Genomic DNA, 24,854 nt, shown 5'->3' with positions numbered 1-24,854 from the left:
AATTGATATCCAACTATATTCTCAGAGTAACTGGCTAGGGGAACCGTTTTATTTCCCAGGCATCTGCAATCATTTACATAGTCAGCCTTATCCAATTGTAAAGCGAAAGGTTTGTGCATCTGCAAAAATTGCTTCTCCAGATGGACACAACTCCAACGCAAACCTGCCACAGTCAATTCCCAAGAAAGTCTAAAGACAAGCACAGAAAGTAAAAAAAGAAAGTCTTGTGTAGTAAAATGACTTCCAATAATAAAAATAAATTTCTCCTCCAGCAGTGGCAGCATCTCTGGAGACATACATAACTTCATGCTTCAAAACCTTAATAGTAACTAAAATGCAGTAAAACATCCCCTGGAAATATAGTTGATCAGTAGGTTGTAAGAAGCTGCTACCAAGCTAGCTAAAGGCATTTCAAATTCATTTCCCAAGATCGTATGAAAATGAAGGGCAAACTTTGCCCTTGCAGGAAGACGTAAGATTGGCATTAACTTAAGCGGGATGTAACTGTGCAGATCTGAGAATAGAATCTGGCCTAAAGGTTTGTTCCTGCTCTATTATTAGCATTGTAAAAAAGCAATCCAAACACCCAGGCCAGTGCATTGGCGGGCGGTAATACAGTACAAATATCTATAATATGCATACAGGTGGAATACATGACAATACTAAAACACAGTCCATTAATCTGGACATCAGTTTTCCAGAGCATAAACATTTATGGATCTTTAGTTCTTAATTGTAGGTGGTGGCTGTGAAGCATGGAGAGGGATGGGGGACACCGCACCGATTTCTTATGTTGTCACTTGAACAATTTTCAGTCATCTAGGTTGTGACTGGGAGTCTTGTTTCCCTGTACAGTAAGCTTCTCACAGTCGTCCCCTTCCACCAAGCTAGTCACAGTAGCCTTGGCCTTCTCCAGTCCTGCTTGCTTGGCAGAGACCATGTCTTGCCCCCAAACTCACTGCCATTTCTGGCAATGTGCAGAAAATTAAATCAAATGCCCAGTGAGCAATTACATGTCAAATGCATGACATGGTGAACTAGCGAATGTAGAGCAAATTGTGTAAAGTCAAGGGCTGATCTAATTGTGTGCCTTGAAAATCTGTAAACCAATCCCCTAAAGAGTGGAAGCCCCTAATTCAGATCAGGTCAGGCCATGTGATAGGGAGAGAATCACCCAGATACCATTTTGCCATATCACTCCCTCCCCACCTTGGAGCTGTTACTTGCCCTATGGTGGAAACAGGTAGGCTCCAGATTAGACCTAGCAAGTTTATCCAATAGGGCAAGTATTAGCTGGAGTTCTTGCTGGGGTTAGGAGACAGAGGAGATGAAGATGTAACCCCTTTATATCATAGGCCTGTTCAACTTAGGCTCCCTTTGAACGACGGTGAAGATCCATTCCGGGACCTCCTATCTATCTTGGCCCTAAGAGACAACATAACCAAACAAGATTTTTTTTTCCAGTGTGGTGATGTCTGTAGCATTTTGGGGTTGTTTATTTGGCTGTTTGTTCTTCCACATAGCGACAGGAAGCTAGAGAATTTATAAACGAAACCCTATAGCCAGGGACAGTTTATTTTTGATATGGCTAATATATTAAAGTGACTCGCAGGTGACTTGGATGAAGGAATGTCCCTGAGCCTGACTGATGTATTATTATGAAAGCAAACATGACTTCCTCTTTCCTTGTAGACTGCTGCTCCAAGGACAGCGTGCAACATTCCTCCAATGATTAAATAAGCATGTTGGCTCTCTTGAGATGTGCCTCTATTAATGCTGCTGGGCAAAATTCACCAAGATCTGCAGTTCCAATTTACTGGCATTCCATTTTAATGATGCAGCAGTGACGGACTTCAACACCCTCCGGGAAACCTTTCTTATTCTTAAAGAACAATATCCTAGATGGGCTGAGTTCTTAAAATCCGCATTGGCAGGGCAGGAGAGAACTAAAACCTCCAAAGAGTTAAAATTGCAAAGCCCCCAGTGTTATGTCTGGAGCAACACATGCAAAAAGTGACTGATGGGTTGGGAGAGCCACAAACAGCAAAGGAGTAAATCTGTTAGCAACACTTGAAAGTTCTCTACAAGAAACATCATGATCCTAAAAGCAGAGGGCACATATACATCACCAGAACCTTATCCGTAGAAAACGGGAATTTCAAGGAACAGCTGAGGAATGTTAATGATCGGGGGGGGGGGGGAGAATGCCTCACAGATTCAAAGCATGAGAGCAGCATTAAGCATGTGTCTCTTGAAGAGCTGGTTCCCTTTCACTTGCTGACATTTGAAAACCGACAACTTTGATATGCTGGAAATGCCTTGCTATAGTGGGAGAAAGACTTTCTTTGCTGCCTGATGGCACATGCTGGACAAACCCTGTCCCCCCCCCCTCCCTCCATGGAGGAATAAAACCTCTCAGAGAGAGAGAAGGAGGATCTGAAGCTAAGGTAAGATAGAAGACCATGGCTCAGTGGTAGGGCATCTGCATTGGGTGTGAAGGCTGTGCAAGATCTCTGAGACTATGGAAAGCCATGGCCAGTGACAGACCATAATGATCACGATAGAGGTCTGACTATAGGTAATGCAGCATCAGGAGCTCCTGTGAATATCTACAGGGCTGGCACTTTTGGAGGAAGAGGCACTAATCGGATGCAAGCTGTGCTCAGCTACAGGTAGGTAAGGTAGACAAGCAGACTTTGATATGGAGTAGCTAGGGGGAAAGGGAGGAGTCTGAATTGTCCATACTGCTTCAGTCCCCAAATGCCCATTTCAGTTTTGTTTCTCCCGTATGCAAATCTTCACTTTGGGTCCGTTTTCTATTTTCTCACAGCAAACATTTCCCATAAAGCATACATGTTTCTTCATTATCATTTCTTCATAAATAAATCAGTATTACTTAATATACATAGAAATTATGATCATGCACATAAAAACAGCATCCAAATTTTGTTTAAAGCAATGATACTCAGGGGCCACCTGTGGCTTTCTGGCACTCTGCCTATAGATCTTCTGAGTATGCTCTGTGTCAAGGGTGCCCAAACTTTCCAGATGTCCATGGACTACAATTCCCATGCTGGTAGGGGCTCATGGGACGGATATCTAGAGAGCCACAGTTTGGCCCTGCTCTATGTAGTACTGCCCTTGAGGACTGTCTGGAAGCTAAAATCGGTATAGAATGCTACAACCAGGAAGTTGACTGAAATAGGTTGTAGGGATCATATGACTTCAATTCCATCTGCCATTGGCTCCAAATTTGTTTCTGGGTCCAATTCAAAGTGCTGGTATTAACCTTTAGAGCAGGGGTAGTCAAACTGCGGCCCTCCAGATGTCCATGGACTACAAGTCCCAGGAGACCTTGCCAGCATTCACTGGCGAATGCTGGCAAGGGCTCCTGGGAATTGTAGTCCATGGACATCTGGAGGGCCGCAGTTTGACTACCCCTGCTTTAGAGTTCTAAATGGCTGGGACACGGCATACCTTAAGAGCTACCGTCTCCCATACGAATCTACCCACTCATTCTGGCAATCTATCATGCCCCTCACATCTTTGATAGATGGTAACCCAAGAAAAGGCCTTCTTGGCTGTGGTGCCAAAGCGTTAGGATGCCACTGTTGTCTTTAGCAAAGTAAAATAGATAGTTGTACTGTGAAGGACTAAAGAAAAGGCAGAGGTACTTTGGCTGGAGCCTTCTGGTCTCTCCACAGAGAAGCACAGGCCCCTCAAGAAGGAATGACACAGCTCCATTCCCAGAAAACACTCCACTCACAGGGGATATTCTTGGAAGACAACCAGTGTTGTGGACAAGAAGCACAGGAGGCGGCATTGGCTTCCTGACATTTGCTGTCGTGCAGCCTGGAGCCATCCACACTGATGTGAAACGGGGCAGTTTTGTGGCATTTTGGGGTTCGTGCCCATCCCTACTTGGTATAGGCATCAAATTAAGAGATTTTTATTTCTCAGTACCACTTTTTCTCAGTACCACTTTGGACTGACAAAGTTCCATTCATGTGAATTTGACTGAAGGACAAGGAGAAGTTTTGGGCAAGTGTTTATGCAGGGATGAGTTATCATTAAGGCAATCAACACACACTTTCTTTGTGAGAGCTTATAGTTGCAGCTCTCTCCCCCAAGCACTCACAAGCAAGTAATGCTTGCAAAAAGCAAGTGTATATTGAGGTAAGTCCAGGGAATTCCACCCATCATCATTCTCAGAACAGCTGAGGCTCAAGGCTCCCCCCCAAAACAACTGCAGTGACTTCCTAGGGAGACAGATAGAAAGTTTCCTTGAAATTATATTCAAAGAATAGCAAATTCAGTAAAATGATGAATGGCAAGATCAAAGAGGTTAATTGCCAGAATTAACGTAGCTTGAAGTTTATCCATAATGCCAGATTTAACCATTTCAGGAAATAATTGTGTGTGGGTTTTTCCCTTTATCCCCAAACAAGATGAACAACTTCCATAAACATCTCGGCTACACATGTTAGGTACAGTCAACTCTACTGATACTTGTTATCCTATTCCTTAATAAATAATCCACGGGTAACATCTCCTTCAGCCTCACTGAAAGGAGTGGGAGCTGAATATGGTACTCCACAGACTAGAAAGACAGCTAATCCAGCTCCATGATTTCCACTTCACCTTTCATTTTATACTTAACTGAGCTCATGCATAATGTTCTCTTGTGTCTACTGTGAGAAATAATTCTGTAAATTCAGCACTGCTCAGACATTTTCCTCTTTACAAACTACATTGTTAGTAAACTAGGCTTAACCCATGGTGAACAGTTGACATAAACCTGGCAGTTTGCAACCTGCATCTGTTGGCTAAGACTCTGTTTCCGTCAGTTAGAACACGGGTAGTAAACCTGTGGTTCTCCAGATGTCCATGGACTACAATTCCCATGAGCCCCTGCCAGCATTTCCTGAGTTAGAACCTAAAAGCTCAGAATATATTTGCGAAGATACAGTAAGAATACATGCAGTCAAAAATCTGAGGAGGAAGAAGTTAAACTTAAATCTAGAAAATATTTGAAGAACATAAAAGACATGTTGAAAACTGGGAATCACAATCCATTTAAACTATACAAATCCCTTCCTTTAATCACCAGACAGCTGGTCCAGTATTATAGGACAAGTGTGTAAATTGAGGATGGGAAATTCTTGAGTCTGGCTTCACCTCAGCCATGAATTCACCAGGTGGCCTTTGGTGAGCAATGGTTGTCTTTGCCTTCTAATTTGTCTTAGGAAAAGAATACTGACCTACTGAAGCCACCATGTAAATGTTAATTATTATCATGGCCAGTCATGACTGAGGAGTCTTTTCAAGAGATGATATAATTTCAGTATCATCATCTTCAACCTGACATAAAGGGCGGATGACAAGGAGCCACCCTTTCTGAGAAAACATCCCCAAGGCAGACTTATACAATTCTAAGTCCACGCGTTTTGAAGGATACAATTCTGTTTGGGATTGCCCTGTAAAAGTCTGATCCGCTCCCAGCGCTTTCTTACCTTCTGCACCTTAGCCCCACAAAAATACTATCTAAGTAACACGCAGTTCTCCTCTTTCTGATAAATCTGTTTTTGTTTCTATTTGTATAGCAATTTGATACCAGTATTAGTTCAACGCAAACGCAAACCCACACATACACACACAAAGAGAGCTGGTGTCTTCAGGCTGGATTGACATTCAGCTGTAGCAACTGACAGCAGGGGAATGGGGAAAAGGGATAAGTTCTGACAGGTAATGATTGTTTTAGTTGTTCTAGAATTCTTAGTGATGGCATTTATTCAATATGAAGGAGCATGCCTTGCAGCTGGGTTCTTTGGCCGCACATCCATTTTACCACATACATGAAAACACTTCCACACACAGTCATGCCGAGCACTCAGCTGAAACTCATTGCCCGTGAAGTGGAAGGACCAGCCACATTTATTTAGGAATTTCATGCCAAGCTTCAGAAGTGTGCACCTTAGCCTTTCTTCCCCACATAATTCAAGATAAACACTTTCTCTGTGACAGACATTTTTAGAGATCAAAGACAGGTACAAAGACTGGTGGTGGTGGGGGAGTGACAGAAAGCACAAGTGCGGGACCATTAAGATGAATGGGCAGATTAACTGGAAAATTCATGATGACACATTGGGATAGCTAAGCGAGTTCTGTTTATGCAATTACAGCTTGGGAACTCCAGTGATAGGAACCTCCGAACAGTGATTTTGGAGCTGTGCTTTCCCCCCGGCCGAATCTTCAGTATTTCAACAAGCCTATTCATCAGTTCCAATCAATTCTGTTCAACTGACATGTAATTGGGACCTTGAAGAAATTAAATATAACCCATTCCAATGCAAATAGCTCATCAGCCATACCCACTTACCCATCCAACACAAGGTGTTTGGGGTGCAGTCCAGTGAATAATTGAGAATACTGTCAATAGATCTTGATGACTGCCAAATATAATCAACTAACTGCAACAGAGAAGTCTTAGTATAAATTCACCATTTCATTGGACATATTTTATCCTTTTTGTATGTCTGAGCTACTTCAAGGTAACGATACTTAAAGGTAACTGGAGATCAGCTTTGCGGCAAATTACATCACTCCTATGCCCCAGCATAGGCCCTCCCAAAGACTGCAACAATTCTCTTTCTTTTCCTGCTGAAAAATATTCTAGAGCAGCCTTTCTTAACCTTTTGAACATGGAGGCACAACTGATTTTTTTTTCAGGCTTTGAGGCACTCTAGAAATCTTGTCAGCTGGCCAAGCCACCTTGCCAACCCTCACCCGGGAAGTGACATGCCATCCAGATGGAATCCAATGATTACATTGGCAAGGTTTTTGCTACAGATGAGACACAACAAAATAGGTCATCTGGGATCACCAGCCCATGTGAAACCCATCAATAAGTAGCTTTATATAATCCCAACACTGGCACACCACTGTGCCCCAGCATACTTCTTGATAACCCCTATTCTAGAGAAAGTAGCAGTGGGAAGAGTTCCCTCCACAGGGCAAGAGTGGTATTGTAGTGCTGAAATCTAGTCCTTTTTCAGGGCTTCTAGATTTTTTACAGGGTCAGGAGCCCTGGAAAACTAGCACACACAGTGCTAAGAATATCCTGGTATCCATGAGCCCGGAGAAAATACACAATGCTGGCCATACAGAGATCACATCATGGTCAGTGGGCTGAAATTGCAATTCCATAGGGCAATCACATCCAACTGTGTCATGACATCATGAAGCAAATTAGAATGAGGGGCAAGTAAGTGTTGCCCTCATTTTGAATGGGAAAAGACTTAATGGTTTTTCAGCTGAGGCTGGGTAAGGGGACACTTTTGGCAGCTTAGGAAGGCTGTTGTGAACACCACTTCTCTCACGTTTGTCATAACTCTAGTTTTAACTTGATCCGCTGTCATGGATTTGCTGGTATTTATAGATAGGAAACTCTGCATGAGCCTGGCAAGTTCTATAATGGGGGGAAACGGGGCAGCAGGGAGCAATGATTTCATTGTCTGCAGGTGCTTTACTTTCATTCGCCTGCTAGGAAACAGGTACAGATTTCCAAACAGAATGTCTTGGGACAAAGACCTCCATTACAGAGTTCCAGCTCCATGATTTTAGGCGAGTCCTATAGTGAAATTGTGACACATGTAATAAAAGCAAAACCACCAGCTTTTTCCCTCAGAAAGAGGGAAGAAAATAGTTTAATGCTTTGCAATAAAGAGCTTCAAAAGCTGGCTTGAGTAAACGCCAAGGGCTCTAATTAAAACAAAATCTCTCAAATCTGTTTTTAAAGTGCTGTTAAAACACCTCCAGTTGGTTCAGAAAGGCTAAATCACAACTTTATGACTTCATTACTAGAAAAATATAATTCACACAAAATACATGCAAATGCCACTTTCCCCATAGAATAACACAATGCAGATTAACCTTAGTTTGTCAAGAATAGATATCACTTTTGTTATAGGTCAACTCCTCCATAGGCTAGAGCCAGCTTGGTGTCGTGGTTAGGAATGCGGACTTCTAATCTGGCAAGCCGGGTTCGAATCTGCACTCCCCCACACGCAGCCAGCTGGGTGACCTTCGGCTCACCACAGCACTGACCAAGCTGTTATGACCAAGCAGCAATATCAGGGCTCTCTCAGCCACAACTACCTCACAGGGTGTCTGTTGTGGGGAGAGGAAAGGGAAGGAGATTGTAAGCTACTTTGAGACTTCTTCTGGTAGAGAAAAGCGGCATATAAGAACCAACTCTTCTTCTAGAACAGCAGTTCTCAACCGTTTGGCTGTGGTGACCCTGGTGGTAACCATTAACCAGGGTAACTGAAATCTATTATTTCCTAATCAGAGAACAGTTGCTGCTTTATGACTCTCAAGGCTGCTGGTTCATTTGTGCCTGTGAACAGTCTAAAGAAAACTTGTGGGCCCTTAGCTACCACCTGAACACCAGGTAGCCAAGCCTAACAGATTAGATCATACAAACACTTTAACAAGTCAGGCTGTTTTTTCACAACTAGAGGAGCTATAGATCCCCAGGGACTTTCGCTGCAGCTCTAGTTGCCCTGTTGATATGAACTCCTGGAAAGACAGGAATGCATTCCAGCTAACCAAAGGCTTAGGTAGTGAAGAGTTAGCATTGCATGACTAACAAGGAAGGAAAAGAGCTCTGCCTCTCAATATACACAGCTATAACTTCCACCGATCACTAAAAAAAAAAAAAAACGTTCCTGTGCCAAAAAGGCCAGGAAATGTTTAAATTATTTTGAATTTTTTTTAAAGTTAAAAATATTGAAGGCATATTTTTAAAGATACAGTGAAACTCTTTACTTTGTTTTTAGTAAAGGTGAGGTGAAAGGCTTTTTTCTCAAAACAAAAAATATTTTCAACGTTTTATTTATTTTCTTAAATTCCTTGGCTCTCTTAAAACTGCCAGGTTGCCTTAGACAGATATATCTTTCCTCGTCCTCCTACAAAGAGAGTTCAACTGAACATGTCCCAAAATATAGCACAGTGATTCCCAGGATAGGGAATATTAAGAATGTAAATTTCAGCCTCTGTCATTAATAGAGATTGGGTTCTTTGCTTAGTTCTGCAGCTGATTATAATCCATGTCTCTAGAAGCACTTGCCTTCCAAGACTCATACTAACAGACATCTGTCTTCCACTCCCCAAACAAACTGCTTTCAAAACTGAGGGGGGTTTCAATTGGAGGACCCCACAGTTCAGCACAATAAGTACTGAAAATGGAGATTCATAACCACAATTCTGGAGCAGTTAGAATCAGCCACCATGATCATTGCTGGACCAACAAATTATGCCACCTGAGGCCACTGGCCCTCCTTCCACAACACAGGAAGCTGCACAGGCCCTACAATTCCCAAACTCTTGCCAGAATTCCTCTCTCATTTCTGTTGGTATGGCATCAGGCATATGGGCATTTTTTTAATTAAATAAAGCCCATATTGAGTAAACAACAAGAAGACCTATAGCAAAATAAAATAAAAACATATTAAAAAGGAGAATACCTTCAAAGCGTTACACCATTATCCCAGAACGGCAACACTGTACAAGTATATACTTACAACTGCTTTTTCTGATTAAAAAAAAAGATTTCCAAAGCATGGGGGAGGGGGGATTTTTATGCCCAGCCCTTAACCACACAAATATAGTCCATTTAGCTAATTCAACAATTTGCCGGCCTGATGGTTGCGGTCCCCTGAGACTATGGCTCCGTTTGTTACACTGATAGCTGTACCCCATCCAAGTTGGACAATAGCACTTCCTCGCTTGGGCCTTTCCTGCCCAGCCATGGGATCTCCATCTTTGAAGAGTCAAGCTTCAGACAACTCTGCTTGAGCCACCTCATCACTGCTTCCAGATATCTGGCTAAGGCTTCTGGGGAAGAATCAGGGTAGCCATCCATCAGGAGGAAGAGCTGCATGTCATCTGCATATTCATGACATCCCAGCCCAAACCTCTACCCCATCTGAGCAAGAGGGCACAAAGATGTTAAATTAGATTGGAGAGAGGACCCCTCCTTGTGGGATACCACATGTGAGCTGGTGGTGGCTTGACTGTATCTCTCCTATCATGCATTCTGTAAGATGTTCTCGATGCTTCATTGTGAGTCTTCAAACTCACTCCAGTAATCTCACATCCCATTTCTTCTCGCAGAGCTCCTCTGTGTAACAGGAAGCCTGCTAGGGACAGAAGCAGAGAGGATGTCAGGGAGAAATCTCATCAATGGCAGCCAGCATTCTGTCTTACCAGTCACTAACCAGTCCATTCAGATAAGTGCCAGGAGGTATTGGGTCCCACGCAGCATTCAGGAATTCATTAGGATACATAAGTCTCCATGGACGAGATAGAACCTGCTCAGCACCCAACTGATTGGGAGGTGGCAGTCGTAGCCAAGCCTTCAGAGCATATTTGTCTGACCATGCGTGCGCCTTCCGATTGGTCCCTTGGGGGCAGACTGACAGCAGACAGGCCAATAGGAACACGCTTTACGTCTTCCGATTGGCTCCTCTGTCGGCAGTCCCGGGGCAAAGGGCCAATCGGAATCCACGCACAGCGCATCTTCCAATTAACCCCTCCACTTGTCAGTCAGGGGGCAAGGGGCCAATCCGAGATTTCGATCCCGGACTCAGCCCACCCCAACCCCCCTTGGCGTTTGATTTATACCACGGAGCCCGCGGTTTACAGATAAATAGAGAATATACAATTAGTGATACAATATCCATAATACATAAGGTCATCCTCATACCTTTCTGAAGTCATTTCAAACCATCTTATAGTTGAATTTTTACTATATTTTTCTGGAGAAAAGAACCAGCAATCAATAATCCTAGCAGGGCATGTGGCGGCATGTTGGGTGTACAGCATGCCAACCAGATGGCCATATTCTCAGCTGTGCCCCACGCAAAGCCAACACATTCAATTCCTGGAATAGACGGTGCAGGACAAATTCCCATGGATTAGGATTGCCACCCCTCCTATCTGCCTCATAGTCCACAATTGATGAAGGACAGAGAACCTGGCAGGGGCAAGTTCTTTAAGGGTGACTGTTTCACCCTTCCTGACCCAGGTTTCCATCATGCATGCCTGGTCCACAGTGCTCAGCAAGGTAGGTTTGCAGAGCATAGGCATATCAGAAACTCTTGGGGTTTGTAGACACTATTCTCTGATTAACTAATTACAATGGCTAAAACACACAGGCATTCCTGAGCCAGATGTACACCAATGGTAAAATAGCTCTTTACATCATGCAAAGAATATGTCCTCTCAGCGTATAAGCACCTGGACGTTTTTGTTTTGCTTTATCTTAATGTCGCAGCCATTTTTTTACCCCAGCAGTATCTTTCATTCTTTGCTCCATACCTTTAAGTCTTAGAGTTAGCTAAATTGTTCAGAGTTGAGTTTTTGAGTTTTGTAGAAATGAAGTGCCATTCTAATCACTAGCATTTGTAATTGTTGACTGGCATGTCCTTGAAAAGGGAATAAATATTTGTTCATCTTCTGAAATGGGAGGAAATCATACATTCAAAGCATACTGTGTCACACACAGGGAACCATTTCAATGGTAAACCGAATGCGAACAACAATTTATCAAGTGCTTACAAATATAAGTGGTGTTGGAAAACTGCCTACTTCTATGCTCAGCCTCCCCTCCCGCCCCAGCATGCTCTTGATACCAACGATATACCCAATTATGTCATCAGTATCCTTCAGTTACTTCACAAGGGGTTCATGGGCACCCAGGGAATAAAAGATTGCAACAGTAGCTTTCGTATCACTCAGCAACAGAATCCAACATTTATAACAAGGCTCAGAAGTCCAGGCCTTTGCTTGAGCATTCTTTGGCTCTATGCAGTATAACAAGAGTATGTCATGATTTATAGCTGTTCAGCACGTTTATTTTGCTCAAGAGAGAAACCTTTCATAACCTGCTCAGTTCTGCAGCACTTTTGGAGTTATGAGATCTGAAAGTGTGTTGCCATGGTGAAAGCCTATCAGAAAGCATCCCTGCTAGAATTCTGCATGCACAAAGATTCTGGATTAAGAATTCACACTTAACTGGAAATTAGCACTCAAAATCTCAGCATTGGACCTAGCAAATCTGTCTGCAACACCAAAATAATATCAAATTATGTGTCACTGTTGTAGCTCATGTAAAGCACTGGCTTCTTGAGCAGGAATTCATAGATCCCTTTCATGCACCCACTGCTGTGTGCCCTTCGGAGATCTAAGGAACAAGATGGAACTTTTGCCTGGGAAGTCAAGGATTTTGAAAGACATTTTCTAAATATATGGATATTAAATTTGGGGAGAAAAAAACACAAGGAGTCTAGTGTCGTGCCTGAGACCAAACAACTTTTCAACCAAAGACAAATGCCTATGAATTCCAGATGGCCATAATGGTTCATGGCAACTGAGTCTGCTGATTCCTTTATCACTTTATGAATGTATTGTATCGGTAGGAAGTCTTCTCAATATACAGGGGCTCAAGACAGCTAGCAGAAGTCCTTTCAATGCCATGAACCATCAGAGGCTGCAGAAAGCAATGTTGTCCAACCAAGAAGATCCTGCAAATGACTCCTATGTCTGCCTATCAACATTGATAACAGCCAGGCTGTTTTCATGGAAGTGTGACCTTTCCTAAAATAAAACATGACGGACTTAGCACAGAACAAAATCAATGTTTGTACTCATGGGGTACATATTATATGATATCATACCTAGGCATGTTACAGTTTAATATTTCTTCAAATATTGTCAAGATTGGGAAAAGGAGGTGTGAAAAGATCAAAGAACTGTTTTTGTAAACTTATGGCCAAAATTGTTGGAAACAATTCTCTGAGCAATGCCTTCTGACTTGTGAGACTAAGAAGGAATTCTCTTTACCATAGAGCTAGTAAGATAGACAGGGACACTGGCCACTAACCTTTGATCTCACTGACTTGTCCCTAAAGGTTAATTTCCTGTTTCCCCAGTCTCTCTCTTCTCCTCCATCTCTCAAGCCCACAACATGATGGAAGGGAGATGCCTCTAGCATCCCTCTCCATCCAGTTATTTAGATTAGAATGGGAACCTTATCTTTACCTCTAAGTATGTAGAATTAAGTTCTCTAATAAATAGTTCTTATATTAGTTAAATCCCACATTGGTGAACTCGCCTTGCTTTGTTTGTTGTTTTCTGACTACAAGCACTCTGCCCATGCCATGCTGTGCTTACTTGCCAGGCTAAGCCACTCTGCTAACTTTCAGAATATTAAGACCTTACCCATACCTACTATCCTTCAAGAATGATACCTAAGATACTAAAGTCATGCTTTTCAATATGGCACAGTTTAATGCCAATTAACAGTTTTTAAACAACTTCTGTGAACTTTCTCCATGTACAGAAATCTTTGTCTCCAACCTATAGTACATCATGATCTATTCCACAAATTAATATAGCAAATAAATATCTACCTTTCTAAGAACAACATGTATGCATACACAATGGATGCATAACTCAAATCAAGGTCTATTTGTTTTTGAAAGACTTCATTTATTTTTATTCTCTTTGTGAGGATAAGTTGCATGTATTTCTGGGCTACCTTGCAACCTACATATCCTGAAGCAGTCTCAGGCGATGTAGAATAAACAGATTATGTGTTATTGAAAAATAGGTTTGTTTTCAATTAAGAATATTTGAAGTTCAGATTTTCACCAAAAAACATAAATCAATCATGTCACTCTTCTTAAAACAACTGAAAGAATACAGTTCTCATCAGTAATCCAAATATTAGTTAAGACACTGCAGTAAACACCACCCTGAGAACTTCATTCTGACAGAAGCCAACCATTGTCTTTAAAATTTAAATGCCACCTCTCAAAACAGAAATGCTTTAGCTCCCTCTAGGGGTATCTAGCATGCACGCATCATGAAATATCTGTAATGTTTCTAGAAATTAAGTGCTTTAGCCAATGACTCTCCAAAATTTCTACCTGGTAATTTCACACGTGATGGGGGAGTGCAGAATCGAACCCGGCATGCCATATTAGAAGTCCACACTCCTAGCCACTACACCAAACTGGCTCTCAACACAGACATCAATACACTGGAATCCAGCACAGAAAAACAGAGCTGACACAAAGTGACTGTGGGGATTAATGACGATTTAGGATGGCAGAGTTTTGCCGGCAAAGTTGTGTGTGATGACACTGATTAATAACCTACATAAATGAAATTGTAAGTAAATAGCTCTGCCAAGCCAGGTAAACTTTGCCATTGGTGTGTAGAGCCAGAGTGTAGAGCCACTAGTCTCCTGCTTGACCTGAAAAATGATGCCATTTCTGGGGCATGGGCAACATTTAAGACAAATCTCAGACACTGCAGCTCTGACCCAGAGGCCCTTTTCTGAAGAGACAGTAGCTGTAACATTTTCCTAATGTTTTAGATGTTAAAAAATGCATATTAATTTTTTTTTTAAGTAACAAGCTAGCTACAAGGAAAATTTGTGCATGGTTATGAAATTTTTCTCCACACCATGAACACATGAAGCAGACTGATATTACATTAGACCCCCGATCCCTCAATATCAGTATTCCCTAAGTGACTGCACTCCAGAAGGCCAAACTTCTCTCAGCAGAGATTTGCCTCTTGGGTTTCCCCCCCCCCCTCTGCTGTCTCCAATCCTCTCCCCCCCTCCCTTCAAGAAAAGAAAGAAAGGGGCTCCTGCTGGGCTTGGCTCCCCTCCCCACTCTGAGATTTCCCAATCGAGTGCAAAACACTTTTCTGTTTCAATGGGGGGGGGGAGGATAGAGGAAGACCAAAGTTCAAATTGATCTGAATTCAGCAGGATCCACAAAGGAATAATCAAAGTAAGAGCAGAATCAGCCCTTGAGGGGGGCTCAGCTGTTCCAACCACAATGTGCATGGAGTCACAGCCACCTGCTAACAATTAAGGTTGACAACTACAATGATCAAAATGCTAACTCCTGACAATATGACTGCCATTTTGACAGTGATGAGAATGAGTAGGCAGCATGGGGCTGAGGTGGGGCTGAATCCCACTCAAACAATCTGCCAGTTATCTGTTTGATCAGGAAGTGGAAGACCTGCACTGAGCTAACATTTTCCTGCATTTAGGGGTTTCTGGATAAAACAGGGCTTGAAAAAGGGCTTAATTCATGACAATATAAACTGTCATGTAAAAAGACAAGATAACTGTAAATAAATCCCAGATTTCCATTTTTCACTTCTTATCTGGTTAGGACATTTTTGCTTCATGCACATGACATACAGCAGCACTGTAAGGATAAACTGAGGGAGAATGAAGGGTCTAGGGCAGGGGTAGTCAAACTGCGGCCCTCCAGATGTCCGTGGACTATAATTCCCAGCAGCCCCTGCCAGCATTCGCTTCAAACACTAATTCACTACTCAACCTATGCCTTTTTGCATGTGTGTGGGTGGGAGGGGGACAACTCCCTTTTAGCCACTGCCCCATATGACTGAACATTAGGTGCTTTGTAGGGTTATCATTCTCTAGGTGGGACCTGGAGATCTCCCAGAATTGCAGCTGTCCTCAGACCCCAGATAGCAGTTCCCTGGAGAAAATGGCTGCTTTGAAGACTGTAAGGCAACGTATCCTGCTGAGGTTCATCCCCTCCCCAAACATCCAGGAATTCCCCAATCCAGGGAGGCAGCAATTTTGTCACTGCACCAACATCAAGGACCTTAACTTCAACCCATTACTACTCTCAGCAGCTCCTCAAATGGGATGGTTTACAGTTGGTAAGGAACACTGGTTTTTCCATACTTGTCAAAATTCCAGCTAAAATAGGTGGGGCACACAAAATCAAGTAACATGAGTAAGCATGCATGAGATCCCAGCTGTGAAGTGTTCCTTTTCCATTTGTCTACATATTTGTTTTGTAAGGTACTAGGTAAAACAAATTACACAGTATACTTGGGAGGGGGGTAATCTCCCCTTAGGCCCTGCATGCAAAGTATTTACATGAAAGCTTTAAAGCTTTTCTAATGAAAGCAATTACTAGTAGAGCTTAGCACTTCGGAACAATCATTTGCTGTTTCTTTTAAAATTCACAAAGAAGTCCCGGCACAAGAACAACTGCTGAAACCATTTGACTGTATAATGACACTGCAAAGCGGAATTAAATTTCTGAATTTATTCTTACTGTATTTGCAATGCAAATTATTTCTCTCTAGCTGAGGCACAGTCCACAACACTATGGCCAGCAGGGGGGGATGTAATGCAAAAATAACAGTACTGAGGTCAGCGTGGAAAATACACACATACACACACACACAAAAGAGGGGGTGCCTTTTCAGACACACCAATCAAGTAGCATAGTACATTTTCTGAAATAAGATGGAGCACCTTCTACAGGCAGGGATGTGCATTAGGAACAAGACAACTATATCTCGTTTCTTTCTAATTTCAGATGAGTCGATGTGTTCTTCTTGTGGTACTATAAAAACTAGGAGAGATATTATGCCATAAACCTTCATGAGTCAAAGACCACTAATTTCAGATTTATTTTGCCTAGGGCTGATTCTAAGGAGGAGGAAGTTCTCCTTCAAATACTTTTCTGACTGCAGTTTTCAGTCCTGTGATTCTGAGGCTCTGGGAAGCCTCCTGCAACTGGTTAAAGATGCCTTTCTTCACTCACCTCCATCCTCCACTTTGGCATCAAAGAACTGCCACTAGAGTCAAGGCAAGTCAAACACTGAGCCGCTCCCGCTTGGCCAGGAACACAACATGAAGATATTTGCCCATCCTCTGCCCCCTGCATGACCCTTTTGTGTTCTGAGCAGGCTGGTGACCTCCCTGTGGTCTTAGACAGGAAAAGTAAACCAGACTGAGAGACCCAGACTGAAAGATCAGGCCTATTTGGAATATACCAATCGTGTGCAGGGAGAAGCGCAGACCTGCTTGTAGGAATAAAGGCATACACAAACACACAGGCACACACAAAAGCAAAGAATCATTGGGCACCCCAGTTGACAAACTGGAATATGTCTAGAGGAGGGCAACAAAGATGCCCCCTTTGGAGACCAAGACATATGAAGAAAGGTTGGGGGAGCTTGGTATGTTTAACCTAGAGAGGAGACAACTGAGAGGGGATCTGATAGCCATCTTCAAGTATTTAAAAGGGTGCCATATTGAGGATGGAGCAGAATTGTTCTCTCTTGACCCAGAGGGACAGACCAGAACAAACGGGATGAAATTAATTCAAAAGAAATTCCATCTAAACATCCGGAAGAAGTTCCTGACAGAGCGGTTTCTCAGTGAAACAGGCTTCCTCGGGAGGTGGTGGGTTCTCCATCTTTGGAAATTTTTAAACAGAGGCTAGATAGCCATCTGACGGAGAGGCTGATTCTGTGAAGGCAAAGGGGTGGCAGGTTACAGTAGATGAGCGATTGGGATGTGAGTGTCCTGCGTAGTGCAGGGGGTTGGACTAGATGACCCATGAGGTCCCTTCCAACTCTATGATTCTATGATTGACCTCCATGGAACTTTAGAAGAAACAAAGAAAAACAAATGAACAAGCGTTTCTCACCACTCAGCCGTATTTTAGACAAAATCAGAAAATGCTCCTCTCGTAGCATTGTCCCTCCTATAATGTTTTCGATAATGTTGATATAGGTTGTTATTTTGTATTCACAAAGACTATCAGATCAAGAAAGTAAGAAATTAGCAACATTCAGTTTGACCTTGCAAGGCTATTTTTTTTTTTTCTGGCAGTACAAAATAAAGACTGATGAATGCCCTTCTCACTGTAGACTTTCCCTCATGGCTTTCCCCACGCAGATCCCATGATCTCAGCGTTGTTGTTGGGAACAGTCAAATGAGATTTTCTTCCCACCCTCTTCCTCTATCTCCTGCACCAGCAGAAGTGCTGGCAGGATCTACCCTTATCTATATACACTAGTAGTAAAGCCCATTGTGTGAGCTAGCTCATGGTATGGTGTGGGTTTAGTGCCTCACTTGGAAGCTGGCAACCCTAAGGATCAGCACCCCAGGTAAAAGCGGCTGCTTTGGAGGGGGGACTCTGTAGCACTGTAGTCCATTGAGGTTTAGGGATGGCAGCCTCCAGGTGAGATCTGAGGATCTCCCAGAAGTACAACCCATCTCCAGCTCTCCCCCCTCATGTGCATCCCTTCAAAAGGAATGCACATGGCTACAGACACCCTTTGGCTAGTACCATCTGTTGCTTGGCTGGTGATGTCTGCCCTTCTGAAGCCTGAGGCCTACTGCTGGCAACTGTAGTCCTTGTTGTTGTCCGCCAAGCCATTGCCTAATTTAATTGGAACACCTGCTCCTCCCCCCCCCCCCAAAGCCTCACTGTCTACTTTCCTGTAAAGCTAACTCCAGTTGAAATTCTGGGCCACTTATTCCTTTGATTTTGTCGGTTTGAGAGCCAACATAGGGGGGGGGGGTTAAGTGTAGTAGACTCGAATCTGGAGAAGGGGGTTTGATTCCAACTCCTTCTCCACATGGGGCCTGCTGAGTGATCTTGGGCCTGTCACAGTTTACTCAAAACTGTCTCAGCCCCACCTGCCTCACAAGATGCCTGTTGTGGGGAGAGGAAGGGAAAGGTGATTGTAAGCCATTTTGAGATTCCTCGGAGTAAAAAGCTGGGTAGAAAAGCCAACTTTTCTTCTTCATTGCCCTGCACCATTTTATTTTCTGGCAGTGAGAGTTCTCCTGCATTTTAATTTGTAAGATGAATTCAAGTGCCTGTGCTGTCATGAGGAACTGATTGGGGGAAATGTTGCACTTACTGCCTGGTGAGATTCATGGAGAACAGGATGCTTTTTGTACAAAAATAGATTTATATCTTTATCAAGCTCCCTGCTTTTAGGTTTCAATTATAATTGGGCATGTTGAACCATTTTTAATTTGCTTTTCCCTTTTTCCTAAAATGGATCTGCTTTTTCAACTTTCGTTTTGTGCCTGCTTGGCAATCTGGATGTTATCTTGACATTCAATGCATCAAATCACGTTGCACTAAATCCCCTTGTGTTGCGTATGGTAAACTGTACTGACTCAGGTGATCTAACTTTTGGAGAAAGAAAGAACTTGGAGAGAAACGACAGACATTATTAGAAAACTGTGCAGAAGGGTAAGAACAGGCAACATAGAATCACAGAAACCTAGAGTTGGAAGGGACCATACAGGCCATCTAGTCCAACCCGCTGCTCAACACAGGTTCAGCCCAAAGCATAGCAAAGCATCCAAGAAAAGTGTGTATCCAAGCTTTGTTTGAAGACTCCCAGTGAAGATATATGGCAGCTGTATAGAGCAATTCTAAATAGGACTACTCAGAATCCTACTCTATTCAATGGGGCTTCCTGCCAGGAAAATGATCTTAGAGTGAAACTGGGAAAGTCCTGTATTTTGTAATGAAAGTAAAACATCTTAAAACTAGTGAAAAAGCCCATTGTATTTAACAATACAATGAGTGTTAGCCTATCCTTGTGCTCCCACCCCGGGGAGGTCTTTTGGGGGCAGGGGGAGCACTGGCAGAGACCCCTCCCTCCCACACAGGCAGCCCTGCTGAGGTCGGGCACAGCTGGGCCTGCTTGAGCAGCAGAAGCGGTGGCAGGGACTGGCTTCATGGCTGCACCAGCCCCCCTTCCACCTCCTCACGGCAGCTGGGCCACCTCATGGTACTGAAGCTGGGGCTCACCTTACACCCAGACCCCACCTGCCAGCTGGCTGGGCATCTTGCAGCAGGCTGAGGTCACAGCTCAGAGGCGGGCTGGGCCCACGAGTGGGCAGCCAGTGGTGTGGGCACACATCACAACCCCCCCACACACACTGTCCTCCCTGGCGGTCAGCAATGGCTGGCCTCCCTATTGTGGCAAGGCTGTGTCTTGTTTCCCCCTACCTCCCGGCTCCCGCCTGGCAGATGGCCATGTGAAGCAATGCCTTGGGTGGCGGCGGTCCTTTCCCCGTCCCCCAACAAGGTGGAGGCTAGATCTGGCTCTGTCTCCCTCTCATAACCCATCCACTGGTTGGGTGCACTGTCCCCCACCCACTCCTCCAGGCATCATGTACATAAAGATGCACTTGGGGTAATATTTATATACTGTTCCTTGGATCCAAAGACATAAATGACAGGAAAATAACCAGTTGTGCTGTTCCACAAATGTGTGCATCAGAGATCTGGCAGAACAGATAATTTCTATAACAGATCTTTCATTTCTGAAATAGATTGTACAGCTCCTTACAAAACCAGAGCATCTTTGGAGTTAGATTCAGGTGGATAGCTATTGTTGCTCTGAAGCAGCACAACAAAGTTTGGGTCCAGTGGGAGCTTTAAGACCAGCAAAGTTTTACTCTAGGTATAAGCTTTCATGTGCAAGCCCACTCCTTCAGATAGAGATCTTGTTTCACTTTATCTGAAGAAGTGTGCATGCACATAAAATACTTTGAATAAATGTTTGTTGGTCTTAAAGGTCCCACTGGACTTGAGCGTTGATCTTTGGAGTTTGTTTTCTCAAACAATGCAAGAGTGCAAGGTATAAACTTTGCCTTTTCTGAGCACAGAATGGCACCTATGGAATGGGATCCAAGATACCCCATCCATGGGGGGGGGGCAATTTTCAGCTTTTTCTTTCCCATAGCAGTGCGTACATTTCTCCCTCAGCCTGGAGACTCCCTCCAGAGTGGTCACTCATGAGGTACCGTGGGCTGCTGTTGGTAAGGAAACATCACCAATCCTCTCCTATGTATGAGTAGAAACACATGTGTGCATAGACTTCTTTGGTTCCCAGTCATAATTAATAAGGTACCACCAATGCACACAGACTTTGCCAATTAACATCAACACAGAACAAGGAAACAAAAGTTCCAGCAGGAAGGATGGTACAATCTTAATTTCTACAATGGAGGGTGGGGGATGCAGGAGACATAAAGAAGCAAATGCATTACAGGATTGTGCAAACAACTGCAGTCAGATAAATTTAGGCATAATAGGAGAAGATGGATAGGATCAAGGTCAGCAGACAAAAATAGTAGCCACATTCTCTTCCCTTTTCTCTTTGCCACTAACTTCTCAATTTTGGTCTAATTACGTGTGCTATGGCTTGTCACTGAGAAACTGGGAGAAAGTATGAAAAAGGAAGTCTATTTACTCCCCTTTCACAATTAACTCAAGAAACTGTCATACTTATGAATGACTGTGGAATCACCATGAATTCAGAGTACTACCACAGGCAACAGATGCCAGGCAGTTGACGATGTCTTCAAGACTTTTCTCTCATCGTTGACCACATCCCCAGCAGGGTCACTGCCCCATAACCGGCAGAAAAATTGTGCCTCCCAATGCCGCCTATTAAACTTCCATTTGCCAAGGCAGGCAAGAACGGACACAACCTACCTGCATTGTCCATTCCTAGAAAGGGTGGCCAGGAGTAAGGCAGACTAGCAAGGTAGACATACTGTCTGGCACTCTGGCATTCCTGCTGGGAGAAGCTGCTGTTGAGTTTTGCCATTCTTGGTTGCTGTCCGTTTAAACACTTCCTGGTAGCTTGGGGTGTCTGACGAGAATCCAATAGAGGGCTTGTGAGTACTGCAAGGAGAAGCACAGAACTTTGCTAGCGTGTTCTTCAGGGCAGAGAGGAAGTGGCTTATTCAGGACTTCCCCTTAAGGGGCGGAGGAAATGCCAAGGTTTTCTTGGAAGTTGTGTTACTGAAGCAAGCCTAAGGAAGGTGAACGGAGGAGACAGGCTTTGTGAGGGAGTCATTAATCCATGTAAAATTCTATTTTTTTTTTGTTAATCCATGTAAAGTTCTAGCTTTTTGTCTGTTTGTTTACAAATCATATTCATAGTAGGAAAGGAAAGAGGATGGACTGGATGAGCTAAGCCTTCACACACAAGATGCTTTATGCAAGTGGTAAACATGCAGTGTAGATAACAAGCATGCACAGTGCTCTTGTACATTCATCATGATACAGATATGGAATGAACAGTTGGGGAGGGGGTTCACAGCTCAATAGCACAGCATCTGGAGGTCAGGCACTGAGCAGAAAGTGATTTCAGTGGCTTGTCCCTCCTCAGATGGCAGGGATCTGCAGCGTGCAGTGATTCTAGCAGATTGTTGCATAGCACACCTTCATCGTGAGTGTTAAGTCCGTGGGTTCAGGAACACAGATACACTGGAATCGTTGCAGCTCTTTATTGGTGCCAGAACATGATACAAGAGAGTACCAAGACCACACTGGAATACCCACCAGCCGGAAAAAAAATAACCCCACAATATTTACAGTAGTAGAACAAAGAATCTACCTGCGGCTGCAGGTGATTGGGCACGCTAGGTTTGTAGTGACAGGATCAATGAAGGATCCTGCTGCAAGCTGGCCAACCAGGCTGCAGCTAATCTGTTTGAATCCACTGGCTCCAGAGGGGAAGACAGCAAGCCAGATCTGCATATGGGAGCATTACTATAGTTGAAGCACCACCCCAACTACATTGTGACTGAAGTCTAGGCACTACTGAACGGACTCGAATCATATTAAGAGTACCAGCATTATGGTATAAGTTTGATCAAATCCACTGGCACCTCCAAATTTTACAGTGCTTCCCACTATTTGTTGTGATCTACACAATCAAAAACTTCCTTGTAGTCAATAAACATCTTTCTGATATGCTTGTGACTTTTCCAAATCAAACTGATGCAGTTGCTCTATGCAAACCAAGAAGCTATTGTTCAAAATAGAGAGCGGAGTGTGCCAAGCCTGTATCCTTTCCCCCTTCCTGTTTAACTTGGATGCCGAGATCATTATGAGAAAGACTGAAATCAAAGAATCAGACACTAGAATTCAGGTTGGAGGAAGGAATATAAATAATCTTCAGTCTGCTGATGACACTGCCCTCCTGTCAGAAACTAAGGAAGGCCTAGAACAGCTGATTACATGAAGTAAGCAAGAAATTTGGCTTTTTCTTAAACACTAAAAAGGCAAAAATAATGATCTCTGCAAAAAACAACAACAACAAAAACATTATGGTATCAACCTGCATTACTTTCATGCAAATGTTTATTAGTTTGTTTTTCCTTAGAAAACTACTCCTATAGTTTTCTGACATAGGATATCCTACCCTGTCCAAAAGGACAGCCGGGATGCTGCACTGCCATAAGACAAAGATGGTACATCTTACATGCTCAAGGGCAAGACATATTCAGTGTTCTGCAGAGCCATGCAGAAGGTCCATAGTTCAGTCCTGGGCATCTCCAGTTAAAACAATCCTGGACACCTCCAGTTAAAAGGGCCAGGTAGCAGGTGATGTGAAAGACTTCTACCTGACACCATGGAAAGCTGCTGCCACTCATAATAGACATTACTGACCATGAGGGTTCAGTGGCAGATTCATATGTTCCCGTTGTTTTTAATTTATATTTTTAAAAGTTGTTTCTCACTCTTCACACTACACTAACCACAATCACAGGGTTTGTTTCTTTTTCAAAGCATTCAGGACAAATATGAAGGATGAAATTTGGGGGGCAGCTTGGGGAACATGATCAACTTGGCAATAACCTGCTAAGAGAACATATTGTTCCCAAAGCCTCACCCCCCCAAAGAAAAACCAAGATAAATCAACTTTAAAGACAGGAAAAGGCAAACAAAGTTTCCACCAGCTAATTGGTAAGAGGCTTGCAAGCTGATTTCACTTTCAGCACTACATTAATGCAGCAAACATTTTCAAATGTAAATATGTTTGAGCAGAGTAAGTGACACAAAGGACTGACATTATACAACAGCATTTTGACTTTATTTTGCAAAGGGATTTGGGAAAATGTTTAAAAGGCTTCTGGAAAAGCTGGGGCTTTCAAAACTCTTTTTTAAAAAAATGCAACATGGGATATAAGAAACGCTTATCGCCGTAACAGCCGCTTGGGTTGCAATCAAAATTGAAACAAGAGGCAAGAAGCTATTTTTCAAGGGAGAAATTAATGGAAATTTCTCAGGATGAAAACTAAGACCAATAAAAGACAGTTGTTTGCTTTAGCACAGCAAAAAAAAAGAAAGGAAGAAAGAAAATCCTTGATTACACTGTGCCTGCCGTTTGAAGTTAAGCTAAGACAGCAGGGCTCTGGTTAGTAAACACCAACTAGCTCATCCTTAAGAGGCTTACAAAATGCCACAATGAGGCTGTCTTGATGCACCTTCCTGCAATAGCCAACTGAATGGATGCAATTGAAGTGAATAAGAACGCAAGCAGGGGAGGAAATGACTTTGCATCTGAAAAAAATTAAACACCCTTCTCAAGGGATTTGTTGCATACTCCAAGATTCATCAGTATGAAGTAAGATAACTTTCTTTGTTATCACTGCACATATACCCCAAGCACATTACATGAAAGCCAAAGTAAAACTTCTACCCATGTCTGAAATCCTCAAAATACATGAGGCCCAACTTCTAAATTATTACAGTGCTTCGCCTTTTATAGATGCAAGGACGTGTGTGCAAAGTTTTGTCTTGTGGTGCCCTAGTAGGGTTTTCAAGGCAAGAGAGTAACAAAAAGTGGTTTGCCATTATTTTCCTAATCAAATCAACCCTGGAATTTCTTGCTGGTCTCTCATCCAAATATTAATCCTGCTTAGTTTCTGAGATCTGATTAGACTGAGGTAGCCAGAGCCATCCACATCAGAGCAGACATAATGATATAAAGTCTTATATGCTGCTTTTCTATACCAGAAGTCTCAAAGAGGCTTTCTTGTCCCCACAACAGACACCCTGTGAGGTAGGTGGGGCTGAGAGAGCTCTGACAGGATTCCTCTGTGAACAGCTCTGACAAGACTGTGACTAGCCCAAGGTCACCCAGTTGGCTAC

At 43.1% G+C, this 24,854-nt stretch overlaps 1 protein-coding gene across 3 annotated transcripts in view; it reads right to left on the bottom strand.

Annotated features, from left to right (window-relative positions):
• Positions 1–24,854, bottom strand: part of HDAC9 (histone deacetylase 9) — a 470,793-nt gene that overhangs the window by 353,592 nt on the left and 92,347 nt on the right. For 2 of the 3 annotated variants that reach the window (XM_077302512.1, XM_077302521.1), the window contains exon 3: positions 21,402–21,593. The exons of the other annotated variant lie outside the window; for it this stretch is intronic. In XM_077302512.1, coding sequence (XP_077158627.1) covers positions 21,402–21,593 — 192 coding nt within the window. The remainder of the gene's footprint in view (positions 1–21,401; positions 21,594–24,854) is intronic. 3 annotated transcript variants of the gene reach the window in all.

Source organism: Paroedura picta, chromosome 11 (assembly GCF_049243985.1).
Source record: "Paroedura picta isolate Pp20150507F chromosome 11, Ppicta_v3.0, whole genome shotgun sequence".
Classification (NCBI taxonomy): Eukaryota; Metazoa; Chordata; class Lepidosauria; order Squamata; family Gekkonidae; genus Paroedura; species Paroedura picta.
The sequence above is the reverse complement of the archived record's forward strand: the minus strand, read 5'-3'. Positions and strand labels throughout refer to the sequence as shown.